Source organism: Xyrauchen texanus, chromosome 48, assembly GCF_025860055.1.
Source record: "Xyrauchen texanus isolate HMW12.3.18 chromosome 48, RBS_HiC_50CHRs, whole genome shotgun sequence".
In the NCBI taxonomy this organism is placed as follows: domain Eukaryota; kingdom Metazoa; phylum Chordata; class Actinopteri; order Cypriniformes; family Catostomidae; genus Xyrauchen; species Xyrauchen texanus.
The window spans coordinates 12349397-12372891 of NC_068323.1; the positions used below are offsets into that span (position 1 = coordinate 12349397).

Below are 23495 nucleotides of genomic sequence, written 5' to 3' on the forward strand. Positions count from 1 at the left end.
GGTATTCACAGGTAAAGCATCTTAAATATTTAATGTATTGCTTGCATTAATTAGTCAATTTCTGATGCAACAGTTAGAAATGCATAGCAACCCAAAACAAAGACGAAGTAAAAGTAAAGTAAAGCTCATTCGACAGCATTTGTGGCATAATGCTGATTACCACAAAAATGAATTTTGTCATTGTAAAGGGATTAATGGAAAGGAGGAGGCGAGAACTGGCTTGACGATATAAATAATAGTTTAATGAAGAACTAAACAAAAAGACAAACACACAAAGGTGTCAGACAGCTGTAAATCTCCCTCTCTGTCCCACTGCAGCTTCCAGTCGGCCTTTATCCCTCTCTGAGGCTTGATTAGCCTGATTAGGGGCCGGGTGTGCGTAATCACGACCCGGCACCGCTCTCCGCCCTGTCACAGACATGTTCCTCAAAAAACAAAAACAAAAAACAATCCGAGTTATAATTAGGCACTTACAATGGAAGTGAATCAGGCCAAATTTTGGAGGGTTTAAAAGCAGAAATTAAAAGGCTGTAATTTTATAAAACCACTAACATTAATTAATACGTTAACACGTGTAGTATTTGAGATGTAAGGTTGTTTAAATCGTCAGTTTTGCAGGATTATAGGAATTACGGCATTATGCCATCATGGCAACGAAGTTGTAAAATTGCATATAACATTATACAAAATAATTTCGTATTTTAACGTGTATTGATTGGCCCCATTCACTTCCATTGTAAGTGCTGTCGACTGAGCTCAATGTGTACCGAACGCAAAATATCCCTTTAAGAATAATATGTAGTGTTTGGTTCGAGTCCACCTTAGTCGAGTCAGAGTCAAGTCTGAGTCTTTAAACAATCGAGTCTGAGTTGAGTCTGAGTCCAAAAGGGGACGAGTCGGACTCAAGACAAAGTCCATAACAGGCAGAGTCCGAATTAATCTGAATTAAAATTGTAACCGTAAACTCAACATCAATATTTTAAGCTTATTTTAAACTTCACACAACTACACTGACTACCACCCCTGGAGTCACGATTGCGAATCCAGGGCTTGCTGAGTGACTCCAGCCAGGTCTCCTAAGCAACCAAATTGGCCCGGATGATAGGGAGGGTAGAGTCACCTGGGGTAACCTCCTAGTGGTCACGATTAGTGGTTCTCGCTCTCAATGGGGGACGTGGTAAGTTGTGCGTGGATTGCGGAGAGTAGCATGAGCCTTCCGTGCTGTGAATCTCCGCGGTGTCATGCGCAAAGAGCCACATAATAAGATGCGCGGATTGACTGTCTCAAAGGCGGTGGCAACTGGGACTTGTCCTCCCCCACCTGGAATGAGGTGAGTAACCACGCCACTACAAGGACCTAATAAGTAGTGGGAATTGGCCATTCCAAATTGGGAGAAAAAGATGATAAAACAAATATAATTCACACAACTAAGAAACGTTTCATATATGCATTTTATGACTAGTATCCTGCTAAACAGACTTCAAAGTGGTTTCGGAATGAAAGAATATGCTTTAGGTGTATGAAGACAAAACTGTCCTTCAACACACTTCTTATTGCGTTCTGATGACATTTCAATTATTTGTTGCTTTTTCCCCTCCACTCAAACAAAGACTAAAGAAAGTGAAAGCTGTGTTAGTCATTACAACCAAGGTTATTATGTTTCAAATTATAATTTAGTTTTTATTTCTACTTAATTTTCAATTTGTCAATTCAAATGAATTTTATTTAAAATTATCCCTACCTAAAGAAATAATAGTCTATACTGAGATTTCTTTCTGAATCTTTTTTCTCTATCTGCCAACTGATTTGGGAAAATACAGTACATACAAATGAGTCAACAAAGTGATAATTAGCACTCGATGAGAAGTTACACTGACGATTTGACTGCAAACGCTACATCCAAAAACTGGACTGGTAACCAGTGAAGAGATGCTAGAACAGGTGAAATCCTTTCCCTCCCTAGTCAAGTCTGGATGAGATGAAGGCATGAATAACTATCTCCAAATCCTTAAATGAGAGCAATGGTTTTAATTTTGCAATCAAGCTGAGTTGGAAAAAGCTGCCCTGCACCACAGCACTTATTTGCTTTTCTTGTAATTAAATGTTTTTATTGATTCCTACAAAACATATACAAGAGCAAAACATATATATGGAATCAACATTTAAACCTCACAACCACCCTCCCCCTCCCAATCCCCAACCCCGCTCTGAACCCCAACAAACATCCCTGTGGTCACATATGAGTATATACACATGATTATAGATCTTAACACCCCCAAAAGACATGGGTTATGTCTCCATCCTCTGACTGGCATCGCCAGCAGGTGGGTGTGTCTTTAAGACCAAGCCTATAAAATCGATGTTAAATCTTGAATTGGATAAGGTGTACCATTGCATCTCTACATGTAGACTACATTTTTAGAATCCTAGCCCACACTCCCTCCTCCAATACCAAGTTTAAATCTTTCTCCCATAATCTCTTGAGGGTAGTTGAAGCTCCGTCCCCCAGACTCTGAATTAGCAGGGAGTAATACACTGATGCCTCATGGCCTTTTCCAAAAGCAGTAATCACCACTCCCAGAGTATCTGCCACTTTAGGGTGTTGTATGCTACTCCCAAAAATAGTACAAGCAGGTGGCACAGCTGTAAATATCTAAGGAACTGAGATCTGGGAATCTCAAAATGTTGAAACAGATTTTCAAAGGATCTCTCATATAGGTTCCCCCCTAACAATCCACTCTGACCAGCAGAAAGGGGACTTATTAATACATAATTTGGGGTTAAGCCATAAGCTCGAGGCAACATTTAAATAAATGTCAGAATTAAACCAAGTGTAAATGCAAGATAACGGGGTGTAATTTAAGTTCTCCGGTTAGTTTAATAGAAAGGCTTTGCAATGGCAAAATAGGGGCAAGAAATTCCTGTTCAATACAAAACCAGGGAGGGTCTCTCTCAGGTGGAAGCGACCAATGAGCCAAATGTCTGAGACCAAATGCATAGAGTAATAAAACAAAACAAACAAAATATTGGGTAGGGCTAGCCCACCTTTATCAATCGGCCAATGCAGCTTACTGAAATGTAATCTGGGACGTTTCCCTTTCCAAATGAAGGAGCACATATTTGTTCAAATTCAAAATTTAGAGCCGTGTCAAAGATCACTCCCAAGTTTTTAGCAAAGGGATGAACATTTAATGACATTGGTCATTAGATTGCTAGTGATATCAGAGACAGTGCTAGGGAGGCCAACCACAACAATTTCAGTCTTGCTTTCATTTAGCTGGAGAAAGTTTCTTGCTGTCCAGCATTTCATATCCTTAAAGTATTTAAAAATGTCAGAATATGAATCATCAGAACCAAGTGGGACTTCAGCTGTGTATCATCGGCATAACAATTATATGAAATGTTATGTTCCCTAAAACTTTATCCCAGGGGAAGCATATATAAAGAAAATAAAATCGGGCCTATAATGGAACCTTGAGGTATCCCACAAGTGAAAGGTGCAGAATGAGTGGAAGAATTCCCAATCCTAACACTCAGCATTCTATCTGAAAGGTAAGATGTAAACCAATCTAAGGCTGAGCCTTTAATACCAACTTCACACCGAAGACAGACTAGGAGTATAGTATGATTAACTGTATTGAAAGCAGCACTAAGATCAAGCAACATTAAAATTGCAGGTCTACCAGAATCCAAAGTGAGCAGTGAATCATTCGTCACCTTGAGTAGTGCAGACTCTGTGCTGTGACAAGCTCTAAAACCAGATAGGAATGAAGAGGGTTGAGAAAAAACAATTTTCTCCTGTGAGAGACATGATGTGGGTGACTTGATTCAATGAAGTTCTTGATTTTAAGTTTTAACCATGATGAAACTGCAATGCAAGCACCGCCTTGGCTGCACAAATGCCATCTGCACTTTTACCAGTTGTCAGGTCCCGTGTCATGTGAAACTGCCTTGTTTAGCTTCTATTACATTGGATATATACCCATCTTTATGTTTTTGTCATGCAAGCCAACTTGGTAGTTGATGTTATACAGTAGTCTCTGTAGTAACATTCAAGCTTACTGGTTGAATTATGAGTGTGCCTGTGCACACGTGTGTGCGCGCGCGCGCGTGTGCTTGCTTAAATAAAGTGAAACAACTCTGGCTACGTCTATGACTTCAGGGGCTAATAGAGCTGCATGCAGACAGAGAAGTGTTCATTAATTTCTGTTTTGTTATTTATTTTTTTCATTGCATCACAAATGTCATGGACTTGGCTAGACTCGTAAAGTCCGAATCAAGTCAGAATAAAAATGCATCAGAGACCGTGAAAATTAAAATTGGTCTTGTGATTTGGACTCAAGTCAGAGTTCAAACTCGTGTACCCCAACTTCAATATTTTGTGAATCCGGAACTGTTCTGCATATAAGTTATCTGTATTTCAGTTATCGGCACAAAAAAATAAAAATAATGTAACAATCTGTATCCTATTGGCCATGAAATAAAATTAGGGATTATATCTACCTTTAACCTCATGTAAGATGGGTCGGCTAGTTCTTTGGGTCTCACAGTGGAGTTGGTCTCCATCGTGGAGCCCTGCATGAGGGAGGGTAAACAGACGAGGGGTCAGGGCCTCAGTGTGCAGCTGCAGGGTGTGTAGGAAGGGAGGGATTGTGGGACCCAACCTCTCTTTGCTCTCAAACTCTCTTTATCTCTCAAGGGATTGAATTGTGCTGCAGGCCCAAGAAGAGCGAGAGATTGGGAGTGAAAAACCAAAGGAGAGGCAGAGAGATTGCAAACGAGCAAGATTAAGCACAAAAACAAATCCCGCTGGTGTGAGGGTGAGCCAGACGTCCCGCGGGCTGCATTCGAGCTGATCCGCAATCATCCCTGAACTTTGTGTGAGAGACAGCAGGACTGACGATACCTTGGTCTGTTCAAACAACCTTGTGCTGACCACACAAACATCTTTCAATTTAACAAGCATTCTCTAAATGTAGAATTCCTTATTCCTAAACATTCTGTTCAGAGTTCTGAGCCAACCATGCAGAGTAAACAAGGTTTAAATGTGCGTGCAACGTGTGCTCACTTTGGCAGGGAGGGTATGGACAGGATTAACTCATTTCCATGCCTCCAACTAGAACGACATTCTGGCGTGTACTTAGCACTCACCACGTGAAGCTGAGAAGTAAAGGGTTATAATACTTACAACTCGGTTTAGTGATGTAAGTTTTGCTAATGAACTGTTCTTTTGAAACGAGGCAGATTTTCGGTCCTGTGGAAACCAAGAAGTAATTGAGCTCACATAAGTAATGGTTAAGTGTGATTCAGAGGTTGCATTTTCACTCTTAAATTTCATTTTTTCTCCAATGACAGTAAGGTTTAGGGTTGGGTTAGTAAAATATACATTCCTTTTGACTGTTTTATGTAATTTACAACTAAAAAATACAACTCACTTTTGGCACCATTCTGTGGACATTTCACACATTTCACCTCAACAACACTTCCAGCTTTGGCAAGTAGTGTCAGTGGTTTCAAATGTCGGTAAGCACAGACCAATTTCAGCAGCAGAACTTTCAACCTACTGTTGCCGAATTCACAGTGAGATCAGTCTGGATATCTTGATATCATAGAGTGATAACACAAGTATTCTAAAGACAATTTTGTTGTTTATTTCACTACAAAACAGAACATGTAATATACTGGACAGGGACTTCTAGAAACATTACTGAGTGATGATTCCCTGAATTGTTCTTTTAAATTGGTTATTTTTATTGATTTATACGAACAGATATGCAAGGTGTTTGAAAATAAAATGTAGAACTTTGTTTGGGAGTAAAATGTCAGTTGGTGTACCAAGTTGGAAACATATATCAACATTTCATACTATCAAACTAAAAATTTTTTTAGTGATTATTTAAACCAGTTCACTGAAAATAATACCATCCGAATGAACGCATTATGAACCCACCTTTCCAATGCTTGTGCGTTTTGTTTTAAAGGACGTACGTCAGCGGTTGCAATTGACGGATAGATAGATGTACTCTTCCCATCAATAGCCTTAGCGTCCTGTTTGAAAGCCTTCAAGGTGAAAGCCGTTTTAATGTAGCAAAAGGAGAGGGGTGGAGGGGAGGGAATCACACTCCAAACACAGATTGCAGCACATCAGATATTGCAGTACAGTATAAAGAATGAAAGAAAATGAAAAATATACTTTCAGAGAGAGAAAATGGAAAGACAAATAAATTTAAATGCACCGGTAACAGTTAATAGAGGGAGAAAGTAAGGGTAATCGACAAGTTGGAGCGATTGAAAGGGACAAGACAAGAAAGTTGGGTGGAAGAGAAATTACTAAAGTATCTTTATATGTATTTTGGTATCAAATTGGTATTAAATACCATAAATATAAAATATAACAAAATCAACCTTTCTACAGTATCAGTACAGTAGTACAAGAATCGTGACATTTCACTGGTATTGGTTTCACTAACTGAAATTGTGTCGAACCTAGATTGTGGTGTACAACCTAGAGAGAGAGATTGATAGAAAAAGGGGCTGAGAATCTTCTGCTGGTCCTTTAACTCTGTCAATGGCAGAAGTAATCTCATCAGGACGGAGGACTGCTGAGTCAGCGGCCGCGCTAAAGTGCCCGAGGATGAGTGTCATCTCGGAGGAATTCAGCCTCATGTAATGCAAACCAGCCCAGGCCTAGAGAGCAGTGCTTATAAAAGCCATCTCAAACCCAAACCACCCCCCCCACGTATTACAGCTCCCTGCGGGACCCTCCAGACATTTACTACATTATTTATTTACATTTTGCTATCAGACGCTACGGAAAAAAGAAAGCTCCGTAGTCCATTAAAGGACCCCAAACAAACAGCTCACACCTACGGGGGTAATAAACATTCATGTTGTTTATTATTAGAGGTAGAACAGAGAGTGGCGGTGCTGGTGCGGTAATGTACACAGGTGTGCATAGAGGAAGAAAGGCAGTCTGTTTTTCTCCCTCTCCATCTCCCAGACTGAGATATTGCCCAGATTTGTGGAAATGTGTATGCGCTCAGACAGAAACAGGAGCCTGTGATTTTCTGGGGTGTGACACGGAGCATAGAGCTGAAATCAATCATGGGTAATTTATTTGTGTCACACCGTCTGGTGTTCTGCCCCCTTCTGGACTTGAGAGGAAATGCATGTCCTATCTCATGCAATAATGGAGCTGCAACAGCTTTGCTTGCACATCGACTTGGGGCTAGACAAGGTGCTGATCATAGCAAACCAAACAACTCCATTTTAAATTAGCAGACTTTTAAACATCACTACTGAAGAATCAAAATGGATGTTTTGTGGCTTTTAGTCCATGTGTACTAGTTTGGAAACCAGCTATATTTTAGTGTACTCCTAAAAGTGGACAAAATACAATTTTAGCAGATATGCACATTTAAAATTCACTGTGTTTTTCTTTCCAAAATTATAGTTCACTCAACCTGCACTACACATACTGATGTTCAACAAAAGGCTCCCTAATATGAGAATGTTCCTTCCACTTATACAACCTGCAAAGACTAGCAAGAATCAAATGGAGAAATGTTTTGCAAAATGTTGTTCCTTACACAGTAAGTCCAAGGTGAAATGTTCACTGTGTGGTGCTAAAAGCGAGTTACATTTTCAACCAAACCGATGAGGTTTTGAAGGTTAATGCTGTGTCCAGTTTTAAATCAACAAAACCTACCCCCCCACCCAAAATGCTAAACCTAACGAGTAATTGCGTTTTAGATGAAATACGCAATTACTGAAGCAACCAAGTCTTTTTGTGATGTTTCAGCTCATATGTCGACTCGCATGCTCTTCAGATCTTGTAATCCGGTCCTTTGCATTGCAAATGCAACGCTCTCTCAGTTGAGCGACTGCACAATTTAATCACACTCGAACAAGCTTGTAAATGTAGTTGGTCATGTAATGCAAATGTTAAAATACCTTACAAGTCAAGCTCTAAAGTAAAAGTGTTTAGATGTCATAAGAAAGCATTGTGTGAGGAACAGAGGAAAAGTGTTTATGAACTGCTGTTTTACTCGTGATTGTGTCAAAAGTCGTTATTGTAGCACCTCTAGTGTTTGTTTTAACCGGAAACTGCTGCAATACGCCCAACAAGCCATGTGAAAATAATTATCTTCTTAAAACATCTTCTATTTTCTTTTCTTTTTTATTTACAAGTTGTGAAAATGGATTGTTGATGGAAATATTGAGGAGTGAATATCTAAATAGAGAGGCAAAAAGGGTAGGCATTAAGGGGGTCGCACACCGGATGTGTCTGGCAGACGACATGGTGCGCTCTAAAATTAGAAACAACCGTTTTCAATGAAGATACACACACCACCGCCGCCGAATGCCGTTTGTCGGCGCTCAGCTACGACTCCGGAGATTGCTCAAATTTCTTCCACGCCACGGAGCACAACTCGCATATTTTGCATAAAATTTGACCCAACTCATAGATTATTAACTCTAGTGTTGTCTTGAAGAAGGGAAAAACCTTGGTAACTTTTGTGTGAACCTCATTGACGTGCCCTGTGTTTGATACACCTGTCCCGTGTCCTAGCCGCAATGCGGTGCTTCTCATCCATTGTGCGACCGGTTTAATAAGCTTTTGCTTCAGCCTATTCCTTTTTGGCAACTATTAAAAGATATAGCAGGGTTGATAGAAAGGTCATGAAATGTATAAATGCCAAAATAAATCAATCAATTAAAATGCAATGTAATAAAAATGATTTAGCAAAATTGTAGGTAATGTGATTGAGTCCAGGCTGCTATTTAAAAAAAGATTTCATAGGGTCTTTAAGGAGGCACTACAATTAAACATTTTCCTGCAACCTTTTCAGAACCTTTTCTTTGTCTCTCAAATGAAAATGTATTATGAATTTGAGTAATAATTGTTAGGCCTGTTTTGTGGGGACTTTCTCTGTAGATGCTTAACAATGGCAAATTGACATGGAGGACAAGAGTCAATTATTGATGCTATCTCTTCTGTATACTAACATTTATAGGAAAGGAATAAAAGCCAAGGGTGCCAGAGCTCTCGTCCCAGTCTCCAAGGGGCAGATTTAATGCCTGTATCTGCACTCCCTATCACACATCCAGTTCCTCCCAGATTGTTCAGATTAAAAAAGCAGTTTATGAATCATTGCTTTATCGGCATCGCTTCGGGAAGGGGGACAGGCTGCAGTCCCTGTTGGCGGCACAATTAAACACAGATTACGGGCCTGTGCATGCTGGTGTTTGCAGTTTTTCACTGATCAAAATTTATTTGATCGAGTTGAAAATGTTCTGGTTTATCTTGTCTCCAAAATGCCATCATACAGTGTGACTAGCCAACTTGTGTGTGTGTGTTTATTTGATTAGCAAAGTGCAGTGTTTGCTACAAAGTTTTATATTGCGTGTGAGCCCCAAGTGAGTTTTTATGACCAAATCAGAAAAAGAAGAGGCTCATTTGTGTCATTTATTCGCAAATCTGACAACACTGGTTGCGCTGTATGTTAATTTTTGTGCACAGCTGATAAAGAAGCATTTCAAACGCCCCTTACCTTTAGTAAAATCACTGTAATCACAGACTTAAGTGGCTTATAGCTTGTATAAAACACAGACAACAGCACTATAGAAAATACTGTAATATTCAGTTAGGTTAAATTATAATTAATTAACATGAATCATTTTTATTAAACTTTTTTATTTAACTTTAAAATATAATTAATTTAATAACAATAATTGAATAGTTAAGTATTGATTAAGATAAATTAGTATACATTTTTGGAATTATAAAACCTATTTTTAAGTGTGAAAATCCCAGGAGATCAGCAGTTACAGAAATACTCAAACCAGCCCATCTGGCACCAAAAATCATCCATGCGATTATCTAATCACCAGTTGTGTGGCAGCAGTGTGGTGCATAAAATCATACAGATACGGGTCAGGAGCTTCAGTTAATGTTCACATCAACCATCAGAATGGGGAAAAATGTGATCTCAGTGATTTGGACCGTTGATTGGCATGATTGTTGTGCCAGACGGGCTGGTTTGAGTATTTCTGCAACTGCTGATCTCATAGGGTTTTCACACAACAGTCTCTAGAATTATCTCAGAATGGTGCCAAAAACAAAAAACATCCAGTGAGGGAACCTCTTGTTGTTGAAAGAGGTCAACAGAGAATGAAGCTACAGATCCACACAAATATATTATAAATATAATAATCTAAATAAATTACATGCCATTTATAATTTAATTTAAAATATATATTTTTCAATATAATTATATTTATTAGAAATGATATTTCATTTTATAAATTATATTAATTAATTTTAATATGAATTATTTGCCAAGGCACCACTGAAGATTCAGTGCCGGTGCTAGTGGTGCAGAAAACACTGGCAAAACACATACAGATTGTGGGTCTTAACAATCATGTGCCGATGTGTGTATGTTTGTGTGAGAACCAACCATTCACAGGGCACCGTCCCAAACTGCCTCCCTATATCCCTGCATGTGGTGCCAACCTCTCCATCTCCGAGGGCAATCGCCAACAGCTCCCATGGCAGCAAACCCCTGAGGGCGCTGCCACCCTCACACCACCCTTCTCTTTTATTTCCTTCTTCTCCTCCCATGAAAGACCCCTCCATCATCCCTCCCTACTGTCCCGTCTCTCACTCTCTGCCTGGTTACCATGGCCAGGCTTCTAGGAATGTTTACAGTTAGGGTCACTTCATTCTTGTCTGCCCGTCAATTTTGCTCTCCTTTATACTCCAACCCACCGAAACACGTCAGCCACCGTGGGTAACTTTTGTCCTCCCCGCCCCGGGATGGTCTGCACCAGCTTACTAGGCCAATGAAATGGTGCGACCGAATCCTGCCGTGGGGTCACAGGCTTGTCAATATGGCCAGCCTGTGACTCAAACAGTGCTGCAATATAAACTCTCAGTCAAATCACTGTTTGGCTAGACAGAGCCTCACAGAGTTCACTGACACAGTGGGTGATGGTACTCAGTAGACGTTTCATTATTCAGAATTTGGTATTTGTTGGTGTTAGGATGTTGAAAAGTAGAACAATAGTTTGGCACGCTGCTCACAAGATAAGAAATTTAGCTAGCTCCAGAAGCACTGCATGTATGTGCATTGCAACTCTGTCCAAGCACCTACCAGCAACAATTCGGGTCTGAGGGGTGTTCATTTATTTGCTTTCATGGTTTCACAATGCTAAAATGAAGGAAAAAAATAGGAATTCACTACTGGGACCTTTTTTCCCCAAATAGTTAAAATATCTGGGGCATTTTTTTCACCTTTGGTGCCATATTTGCCCCAAACATTGGCTAATTTCAGACCTTGCTAACAATGCATTATTCGCCAAAAACCACCCGCTTAGACAAGAACAGGCCATCTGACCGACCACAGTTCACTTTTTGCACACCACATTAAACTCATACTAAACAGAAATTAAAAACAGAATATTTATATATTAAAAGCTTTCAAAACTGTAACAACCCCTCTTTCAAATCAGCAAGGACAATAAAGAATAGAGAATAAAGATGAGTGGCAGATCAGTCTTAAATGTAGATGGATAGAAGTACAAATCCTTGCAACCTCCTGTGAGAGAAAAGAGGGAGAGAGAATGTGCTAGAAAGAAGGACAGAGAGAGACGAGGAGGTAGAGGGGGGAGGAGTAATAAATAAATACAAACAATAAATAATAACAACCCACCCACCCACCCCCCGCTCTCCTCCCAGCCGGCCTGACAAACACCTGCCTCCATTCTACTGGGAGATGCGTGTCTTGCGGCCTGCGACACAGTCAATAAATCGATGAGAGGCTGCTGCAGGCCTCAGGACATATTACAAATGCACAAAATCTCTTTCTCTCTCTGTTCTCTCTAGTCTTCAGTGTATTCTCTATGAGCGTAGTCATCCCTGCTGTGTGTGTGTGTATGTTATAGCAGTAAATGAGAGCTCATGTTTGTTGGGATAGGTGTCAGCGCTGGCAGTATTTGTCACTGGAGATATACAGTATGTGTGTGTGTGCATGTGCATCCATGTGGGCATGTGTGTGAAGATTACGTTTAAACGCTGCATAAGCATTCCAGTGGCGCTAACATTTTAGATGACTGCAAAACAAACGCAAGTTCGTGTACATCAACATGGTGGCTGTGATGTTGGCAATGTAGGTGTTTAAGAATAGTTGACCCTCAATGGCTGATGCAGACACAGATACCAATTGTATACTATCAAATAGGGTGAAATCAGGTAAATTGGGCCTGTTTTTGACATTGAAATGACTTGGATATGTAATGTTTCTCAACATCATCTTGAATGTATTAAAGCATATAGGGTGAATGTAGGTAAATTGGGTCAGTTTTTCACATTGAAAAAATAGACTGTCAAAAATTGGCAAAATAAATCTGAATGCACCCTATAAGATCTATTACAACTAAATGATAGCATTTGGGATATTTTATTTTATTATATATATATATATATATATATATATATATATATATATATATATATTTTAATTATCTATATATATTTTGAAATGACTGTCAAAGTTTGGGGAAAAATAAACATGAATGCACCCGATATGATATGCAAAATATGCAAAGTTATATGAATATTTTATTTAAATAAGCAAAATATTTCTCAACATTTACTCAGAAATATTAAAAAAAGATTGTATTATAGCATATAGGGAGAATTCAGGTAAATTGGACCACTTTTTGACATTTAAATAAAAAATAAATAAAAAAAAACATCTGAATGCACCCTACAAGATACTACTAAATATGCTAAATGAAAGAATTTAGGGCAAAATTGCTGAACTTAAATGGATATTTTATTTAAATGAGCAAATTGCTTCACAACATTAACTAAGAAATATTGAAATCCAGATTTTATTCTATAAAATATGGCAAATTGAGGTTAATTGGGAAACGTTTTGACATTGAAATTACTTAAAAATGTGCAAAAATAAATGAGAATGCAACCTATATAAAACAATGCAGTTTCATTTAACTGGGTATTTTATTTAAAAGAACATATACTCAAAATTATAACAATATATGCCAGTATACTGACACAAACATTTATATATATATATAGTATACAGAGTGAGAGAGAGAGACAGAGGGAGGGAGGGAGAGAGAGGGAGGGAGGGAGAAAGAGAGAGAGGGAGGTCTAATACTTCCAGGTATGATTATTTTTTCAAAGCTGTTAATTTGTCTAAAATTGTTCAAATGTGATCTGATTCATTGGCCTGACTGTACTAGTTGTGTCAGATTGTAAATTGTACCATATGACAACTGATGCGTAGCACATATTTGTGTGTCAGGGGTGTAAATCATGGCTATGGCCACCATGCAGTGGAATCTGAGTCAGAACACGCGAATTACATGTGTAATAAATCAGCTATGAGTACTTGTAGTGAGTGTGTGTGTGTGTGAGAGAGAGAGAGAGAGAGAGAAATTTGCTTAGAGCTGCAATAAAACTGCTCAAAGCCAATTATGACAGAAAACAAGGACTCTTGATGGACTTTGAGGGATTTGGGTGGATGTGTGGGTGTGTGTGTACTCACCTGAGGCTGCTGAGGGATATTTACAAAGCTGGGGTCTCTGGGGCCCACGCTGACAAAGCGCTGAGCGGGAGACGTGCTCGGTGTGGAATAGGCTGTGGTGAGAATTACATACAAACACAAACAAGATTAATATCAATATTGTGTCGAGAACAGTACAGCTATTGAGAGGATGGCTTGTAAACTAAGGCTTGATATGGACAAAATGCATGGTTGATGAAATATTCTATTCATTATGAAAAACATTCTAGATAAACTTACACTCCCTTGGGAAAACCTAGACTCTTTATGTTCTGGCTCTACATGTAATACAGGATTGGTATTGAGCGTGCATGTGGGTCAAGTTTTGCCAACATTCTAGTGCAAGATAGTAAAGCCTGAAATCATGATTGGGACCAGCCAATGGCCCCCATGAGGAAACATCATAAATAATGTCTTTATTTATGACCTTTGAAGGTTAGATGTAAAAGGTAGTGTTAGGGATAGAAAATACTGTATTAGGCTCTGTGTAAAAACAACAGAAGTCAAGGGAAAGTCCTCACCATTATAGAAAAGGAAATGTGTGTATGAGTGTGTGTGAAGCCAGGTGATGGGCCATAACAGAGGTTGAATACTCACTTGGCGAGGTGGGGGAGTTGCCTCCTCCCTCGGTGGAGGTGGAGGGAGGTTTGGAGTCTGGCACAGGCAAGGGCACGGGTCGCGCCATGGGGGGAGGCGGAGGAGGGGGTAGCATGGGGGTGGGCAGGAACGGGTTGTGCACCTTCCCTTGACTGCTCCCGTTAGGCTTGAAAGAGTGATAGTAAAAGGAAATTAAAAAACATGAAAATGCATATCACATCCTAGCTTTCAATTTCCAAGCCCCATAAGTACATACGCACCCCCGACTACGGACACGTATGACCAGAAGGCACAGCAAAAACTGTAAATATATCACGCACACACAATTGTGTTCTAACCACACACATGTGCACATCAGAAGAATCAGAGAGATGGTGCTCAGCATTTTTCAGCTGCTCCGAGTCATAAACAATTCTGCTGCTCTGCGCAATTCACATTTCATAATCTATGACCCAAACGGCCGTCAGGGCCACAGGGCCATATCGGTGTGTCCGTAACCGAGTTAGGTCACTCTAGTGCAGGGATCAGATTTATTACCCCCACACATGATCTTACACATTGTTGGCTTATTAAGCATAATCGGAGCAAGATTGTGCATGTAAACATGCACATTCGAATTATGGCTAGCTTAGTTTATTTTTGTACAGCATTGCTTTATGTGCATGTGCTTGTAATCAGATGAAATGTGTAAAAAAAAGTGTTGCCTAAAAATCTAAATTCAGATTTAGAAGCTGTGTATCAATTTAACATCTAGAGTCTAAAGTCTAGACAAACAGTAACTCATAAGGGGCTGTTCAGACCGAAAGCATTCTTGTGGTAAAAAGCTATATGTGGCGCAACAAATAAATCAGACCGCAGGTGTCTTGAGAATAATTTTTAAAAGTTAAAGTTCTTTATAACTTGGCACTCCTGTGCAAGTATGCAAATGCGAATGCTTGGCCACCACACCGCCCTGTTCTAACGTTACTGTGGTGGTAACAAACCTCAGTACTTTAGGGGGTCGGTAGAGCTACCTTAAACTCTCTGTGCCAAAAGAACTAATATTTTGTTGTTCAGGTAGCTAAATATAAACATGTCAACAGTTTAACTAACTTTAACCAACTTGCTCAGCAAGAACTGAAGGAGAATACTAACTGTCGGAGACAACGAAAATTTACATTGTTGCATTGTTTTATGAATTCATTTTTTGCCAGCACATGGAATCAAGCTTGCATCGCTTGAAGCCTAGCATTCATATTCTTGCGAAGACTATGTTTAGCTTATACAATCTTCTTATACATCTTATGCAACATGCACAGACATTGCATCAACTCATGAATAACTATGTTAAATCACTATGAACAAGTACAATATGTAAAATGGAAATAGGGGAATGTGTGCATATACAAAAATGCTAATTCTTACATTAAGGAAGCCCACCTGTCCAGCTTGCTGACCACTGTCAGGGCAGACAAGTTGGACAAACTCCTTGAGCGTCTCCTGGGGGTGGTAGCGAATGGCGTGGTGGGAGAAGTAGGAGCCGGGCTGCTGGATGATTGGCGACGTCGGGAAATGAAGACTTGACGGTGTGGCGTGAGGACTCGCTGAAAGAAGAGAGAGAGAGAGATGAGTTTGGTTAGAAAGGACAGAAGGAGAGTAAAAGGGAAGAGTGGAGTAGAGGGGCATTAGGGTCCATGAAGACAGGATGCAGACATTGTGCTTGGTGGAATTGTGCTTGGGTGGATTGGTCATGCAGATGGTGACATAGACAAAGAGGTGAAGCATCTAGTTTGGGCTGACTGTTTCAAAATATTTGCACACACTCTCTCGTAAGGTTCACAGTAAATGTTGCCCTAAAGGCTAGAAACATCCTTAGTGCAAGAACGTGTATGCAGATGCGAACACCTGGCCAACACATTGCCAGTGTATGGTCTGGTTGAAACATCAGTACTCAAGGAGGCGATGTTATGTGTTCTGTGTACATGTTATAATTTAGGTAACTTGCTATAAACATGTTAACATTAACTTGCTTGCTCAGCAATATTCTCTTCAGACTGTAGCTCTGCCATGTCAACAGCCAAGTGCACAGTTCACACTAATATCCACTATAGCGTCCCTTCTGGCAATGTTGGGAATGCAACTCATACTTGTGTTGCATTATGAATTGCGTTGCAACATCTTTTGGAATGCAATAATGCATGAAATCGATCTTGTACAGCTAGAAAGCGCCGTGTTCATGTACTTGCGTAGGGTACGTTTCGGCCTTAACAATCTCACTTACGCTTCTGCATATTGAAATTTGTCATGTTGTGATCAGTTAAAAGACACTTGAGAACCAATTACATCAAAGCTGGCGATATCCTAACGCACTAAGTTTGAGTATGAACGAATGAGATTTGAGAGCTATAATTGATGAGATTTTGTTAGTGAATAATCACTTAAATTCGGCCTGTTCCTCATACAAAGCTATAGTATTGTGTTTTGTTCTTTTTCGAGTTTGACAAGCACTGGTCACTGTATGCTGCTTGTTCCATGTTTGTAAGTAACAACACATTTTGTGTGAACTATCCCTTTAAAATGGTAGGACAAATTTAATAGACTGTACTTCTATCCCTCGCAGCTTCGTTTTCATTCAAGTCGAATTAAATATGCGGTCTATTCTGACTAAAGTCTATGACAGAACGCACTCATGCACACAATTCATGCACCTGCTCGAAACAATGGGTAGCCACTGTAACAACCAGCTGTTCAGTCAACAGCACTTGAAAAATCCACACATCCGATTAAACTCGTAAGAGTAACGACAGAGAGTGCTTCACGTGGTGCTTGCTACACTCCCCTTGTTAAATTAGCAAAAGGATGCTGGCAGAATCCACGCCACGCAAATGCGCACATACAATTTTGACATGTCCTCATTTCAATAATACAATGTCGTCACGAACAAACTAACTATTAAAAAATGTAACCGTCTCATGGAAGAGGGTGATGTATCGTCCTCTGCTCTGACGCACCTTGCCGGCAGCCCTTCAGATCGCCCTGAGACTGAAAGTCCTTTAATGGATCGGACCTTATCAAGTATTTAATTGTAACCGGCACAATCTAATTAGGCGGGTCTTAATAGAGGTAATATTCGGTTATTGGTTATTAGTATAATGCCTGGGATGTGCAGCAGTGCAGGGTCTTTAAGCCTGTGATGTATCGCAGGAGAGTTAATAAGACTCCGCACTCACCCTCTCCAATCGCTCTCTCTCGTTCTCTTTCAGGAGAGATGGTAAGCTGATACTACATAAACATTGTTAAAACCACAGCCCCCCTACTGCAGTAATTCACTTAGCTTGGCCCTTGATTTATGGCTCTGTCAATAGAGGGTGACTGGAAACTCTGGACGCTGGGGCTGCGATGTAGCCATTGTATTTACAGTAATAATGGAATGGATGACTCTCTCCTGCCCTTCTTTTGGAATCGTTGTCCGAAGTCCCTTTCTCGATGCCGTCTTTTTAAGTCATGGATCTTTTTTGTTAGGGGTGGAATGAAAACTTTTACAAGGAGACCGGCTGTGGTAGTTCAAATACATAGACGTGCACAAATATATTCTTTACTATCACTCGTCTACTGGATTAGCCCTGTATGCCTAGGCTCTGCCGTAGCAACTGACCCCCACTGAGACACACCCTTTTCAAAGCTGAGTCAGGATTTGAGTGGAACACATACTCATACTTGTATCTCCTACATGTGGAGGTGCATATGAGAAACATGCACTCACAAACACAGAACAATACTGTATGTGAAGTGGCCCCAAAAGGTTTTGGAAACTTCAGCCACACTTAAGAATGGCTATGCATTATATATAACAAAATATCAAACCAATTGCTACTGGGCCAATAAATATATTATTTAAAATTAAGACAAAAGATATTCAGATATTTTCTGCTTGTCAAACTTTGTGGAACATGCCCATAGTTAAAAGTACAGTAACTTGACAAAATGGCTAAGGAAAGTGTAGTTCTGAGAAAAGCTGTGGCAACATTGTTTGCAGATGAAAGTTGGTTAAATAATGTGTATCTTATATAATGACATTCAGACATTAAAGAGTGACTAAAATGTCAAAAAGTGCCCCAAAACACTTCAATGCTAGTCCAAGCGAATCAGCCCATGTAGCACATACAGTATATATTGAACCACAAAACCAAAGCAGAACTTAGAAACCCACTGGCCTAGAGAAAGGCATTCAATGGTCTTTTCCATGAAATTCATGGGTGCTATTTATAATCCAAGAGCTAACTTAATGAAACACTTGAACAGCATATGGTTTCTGCTCAGTTATTGTAAGAAGTAGATCCAATTGGCATAACAGCATCTATCTGGAGGCAACATGTTGAGACTGGACCACAGCGTGATGTTTCACCTTGCCAAACCTGTTACGTCTTTGAATCATTTGGGAGTTGTAAGTTCTATAGGGTCAAACAAACCATAGATTAGGTTTAAACTATGTGTCACAGGACTGGTGACCATTGTAAATGGCCCCTTAACAGCTCACATCAACTAGGGTGAAATGTTTCTGGAAACCTCCTTTGTCAATTATGCAAATGGTCCCAGTAAATTAGTGTGCTGGGACAAAAAAAGCCTTTTCTTTCCTTGACTCGACAACAGAATCTAAGTGTTGTGGAATGATAGCCAATTACTTAAATGGCCTGCACCCTTGTCACGTACTTATTCATTAATGGTGCTTATTTGGATGGAAAATTACAAGTAAACATAGTTGGACCATGTCACAAGTTGTAAAGGCTGCAAGATGACAATTCCTTTGACACTTTCGAGGCCGTTCAGACGTGACTCTTCCATTGTAACATTGAGGGAATGCTCTCAGTTGCGCCAATTGGAGACTCTGTCTCCTGTGCCTTAATATTCATGTAATGCATGGGGAAAAACCCCATTCATGGGCTGAAAGAGGCTAGCATGAGCTCATGAATTAAAAAGGGGGTGGAGATGAGACTAATAACAGAACACACAACCGTAAGGAGGAGCAGGGAAGCTCTGAGACGAGCAGTATCTTAACTATAGACAAAAGGAGAGCATGGAAGCCCCATGAAAGGAGTCTGATCCTTAGAAATTACTTCTTCATGCTTTATTAACCAGCTGGCTTTTTTTTTTTGTATGATGCCACCATGTTTGAAAGCATAGAGCATCAAATGGTGGGAATGCTCAAAGAGAACCTGGTCGGTTGAAGAAGCACTCTTTGGAGATGGGGTTTCACATGATGCTGTGGATATAAAAGCTTTTCCTAAACTGAGTGAGCTGCCTTAATGCCTATTATGAACATAGCCAGCTGACTTCTAAGGCCATGTCAAAACGAATATGTTTTTCATTTAAAAACGTGTTGATTTTTATTTGTTTATGTCTATCATACACATCACAATGGCATGTTTGCAAAGTACAGCAGTGGAGTAGATGTCTACAGGGGAGAAGAAAAGTCCCTATTTCCCATCAATATCACCCTGTTACTGATGGCAGTTGAACCAAAAGAGGCACAGGCCAGCCTTAAAGGTAGTGGGTGGCCCGTGAGTAAATGGAGGGGGGGTCCAGCTGACACATTTCTCCCAAAGCAAATATGGAAATGATAACTATGCACTGAAAAGGAGGCAGACTCCAGCAGTTGGCTGAGCGCGGCTCCTCTGTTGCCATTGTGCTACCACTCGCGTGAGGGCTATGTGCGTAATAGAAAAGGCTCGGGATTAGTTCCACTTTGCAAATCGTATTGGTTCACTGATCTTTTTTTTCACTCTCTGCAACCTTTTTTCCTGCCGACCCATTGTTGCCAACTTTCCTTGAATGGTGGATTATCAAAATAATAACTAAAGACTTTTTTTTTATTAAAGCGATCAGCAACAGGTCCCCACTTCACCCTACAGGGTGTTTGAATAACACAGAAAACGAGTGGAGAGCAAGTGTTACAATGTCGCACGGACAATTGAAAGGGAGGACAGATTTAGGTACTTTTAAAATTCTTCAATGGTTTTAGAAGGGAACGTTTTAGGCTTCCCCACCCATCTCTTCTAGCCGCTTAAACCGCACCAGGTTTGACATATTAAAACATTTTAAAAGTATTAAAAGAGAGGCAGGCGAATCTCAGCTACTTTAAATCAATAATAGATTAATGGATTTAGCCTCTACTGCATATGCAATCGTAGTTCATTTTTCTTTACTTCCACATGGGCGTAAAGTACGAAAATACAAAATGTGACAGCAAAACCACTTCCAAACTTGATTTAAATCTATTAGCCTCAAAAATTAAGCTGTGCACTTCAACGTATCAATAAATATAAAGTAATTAATGTTGAAAACAAGCCCTTTGGCACAGTTTATATGCAGTAAATAAAGAACATAACTAAAATAAGAGATTCTTTTATGACTAAAAGCCTGAGGACCCCTCCAACAAAGTCTTATCTCATTCCATTCAAAACGTATTACATCAAAGTTATTGAGGCAAATGCTCATACATTATGAACACTTTGAAATGTTCCATAACTATTCCATAAACTAAACCTTGACCTTTGTATATAGCTCATTTAATACTGGACAAGAGAAAAAAATTTGATTTGAATCTACAATGGAAAACCACAAGCCAGCCAACGGACCATAAATTCAAATGGGAGTTTATTTACCTCACTGTAACTCATAACTGCAAAGACAAGAGTATGTACTGTAGCAGCCGTGTTTCTGTTTGCTTTTATGAGTGAGTGTTTGATTAAAAACTGTCCTTATCTTTTGACAGAACCACTCACTGCCAGTGACAATATGTCCCGATAGCCTGATCTAAGCAACCTTCTGATAAAGCCTTGTTCACGGAGAATACTAACCCTTGCGTAAGTCACACTCAGAGATCCGGTTGTGTTTACATTAAACAAATGTAAATCAAGCAGCTGGATGGGGTGAGATACTTCGATTACACTCAAAAAATTGACCACATATCCTTGGCATGTTTGTCAACAACTGTCCAATTTTAACAAGCTGCAAATAACTACAAGCTAACTTTCCCTCACTTTTAGCCACACTGTCTCAGACAGAAAATATCCCACTCATCCAAACACTTTACACAGAGACACACTGTGGGGTGTGTAGGAATAGTGGTTAAGGGGACAGCAGGGGGTTTGCTAGTCTTGCGTAACCAGACTTTAGTCTAAAAGGTAAGGTCTGGACTGCATCACGGATTATGTGTTTTGGTCGATCCAATCACAAATTGACAAGCAACACATATCACCACTTACACATGCTTGTATCTTTTTGGACTACTTAACCTTGGATTTCGAGGGTAGGTTGTCTGATTTTTATAACATTAAACATCAAAAACAATGTTTTATTACATTTTCCAATTGGTCGGTTATTTACTTTCGTAACCAGCATGGTAACACATAGATTGATTGACAGGTGTGTAGGCGGTGCTTTGCTGCTGTTTGAACACATTCGAACAGAAGAACATTTACACTATGAGCCCAATATGGACATATGCATTTTCTACCACCTCCAAATGTGGCTAAAGTTGACAAATTTCAAAAAGTTTTGGACAACCTTCATTTATCGTCATCCTGTTTCAAATGCCAGGTATACATATGGACAATTAAAAGTATCAATCAGTTTGCTTTATATTATGTGCCGTTTAGGAGCAGAGTTATCCGAGATACTTTATATCATAACAATTGAGTGACATGGTCTCTGTGAATGATTGTAAAGAAAAAACATAGAAAAATAGTGTCACAGTGCAGAGGAAGTTACGAAAGTTGTTTCAAACCAGTCAATCTGATTAGCAATTCTGAGATTGAGAAAGTGTTTTCCCGTTTTCTGTGCAATATGCATACAGCGGTTAGCAAACCTACTGTGGGTGGTCTGTGGAGTGCCGTCTGAGACTAGTGGTTTGCTGGCTGGGGATAGGGGCTTGGGGAAGAAAGGGGGGGCATGGAGGGGTGAGTAGTGGTGTAGTTTTGGGGTAGGGACCTCACCTCTGGGTCCTGTAATGACAGGTCGATGATGGTGTGTGAATGCCGTTCGGGGGGAAGAGATCTGCGTAGGCACGGGGCTGCTGAAACCAGACTTCTCTGACTTCTTTAATGTGGTAGGCGATGGCATCCCTGGCAAGAATGATTGATAAGTGCAATTTAATAACGCAAGGTCATGTAGACACAGGCTGGCGGAAAGGAGAGAGAGCGGACAAGAGGGGTGGGTTGGTTGATGGGGGGGAAAGACAGCAGGGGAGATTGTTGCAAGGCCCAGTGGGGTGTGGCACAGAATACACTACATGGGACATAACCAATCTGTAGAAAGTGAAAGAGGAGGGTACCTCAAAACGGCCAGAATGGCATTATCTGTCCCAGTAAAATGCAAGATCACGCCTATATTCATAGTGCTGTCTAATGGATGATGATGTCTGAAGACAAAGTCAAGAGTTTTGTCCTGGTTGTAAAGTCTGCTTTTAGTGTCAATAAAATCTATGGCTAATATTTCACTCAGTACATTTACATGAACTTCAAAGGTTTGATTTCAGGTGGACTGAACCAAATAATTTACTTTTTAAATGTCGTGTAGATGCTTTAGTCTGACTGAAATCATATCAGTCTAATTTTTGCAAAGTTGGTCTAACAGCCCTAGATAATGCTATTGTAGCCCGGCTTTTTGAAACATGTTAATCGTGTAAACATTAATAAAACCAAATTGGCCTTGGCATTATGCACATGCTCAAAAAGACAGGGGTGACCTGTGACCAAGTGTATTCACACTTCCTTAGCTGATTGTACTTCCTTCAAATATTCAATTACACATTGTGTCTTGTGTAAAAGTGAACAGACTGATCAAGACTGTAGCTCGAGTATGCAAAACTCGCTGTAGCTTGATTGCTGCACATGTAAATGTACTGACCATTAAACACACCGATTAAATTGCTATTAAAAATAGCCTTGTTGCAAAAAAAAACTTGTTTTCCCAGGGCTTGACTGTCAAAACAAATATATGTGCACAGTTAAAAGGTTAAAATTAAAACATCTGAGGACAAACTTATCCAAAAATGTATTCTTCCTTTCTCAAACTGCTAAATTAACCGTTATAGCTAGGTGATCATTGGGTCAATTACAGGCAATGAGGTATTTCTAATATTATGAGAGTGAGGTTAGTTATTAATGGTAAAATGGCTCCTGCAAAAAACAAAACAAAAACAAGGCAAAACAAAAGATCTCTGATTTGGCAGACTGTTTCAAAAGTATCTTTTGTACCATACCCCTGGGCTAGTGGAATGAAATTACGTTTTAAAGGGACTAAAGATGAGCGTACAAAGAT

At 39.8% G+C, this 23495-nt stretch overlaps 1 protein-coding gene across 4 annotated transcripts in view; it reads right to left on the reverse strand.

The window, feature by feature from the left end:
* The window catches only part of LOC127639550 (nuclear factor 1 A-type), a 163677-nt gene that overhangs the window by 12670 nt on the left and 127512 nt on the right, over positions 1-23495 (reverse strand). For 2 of the 4 annotated variants that reach the window (XM_052121615.1, XM_052121614.1), the window contains 4 exons: positions 22169-22297; positions 15600-15778; positions 14196-14361; positions 13581-13672 (listed from right to left, as the gene is read on the reverse strand). In XM_052121615.1, the coding sequence (XP_051977575.1) occupies positions 13581-13672; positions 14196-14361; positions 15600-15778; positions 22169-22297 (566 nt within the window). The remainder of the gene's footprint in view (positions 1-13580; positions 13673-14195; positions 14362-15599; positions 15779-22168; positions 22298-23495) is intronic. The other 2 variants (XM_052121617.1, XM_052121616.1) reach the window with 1 other exon arrangement.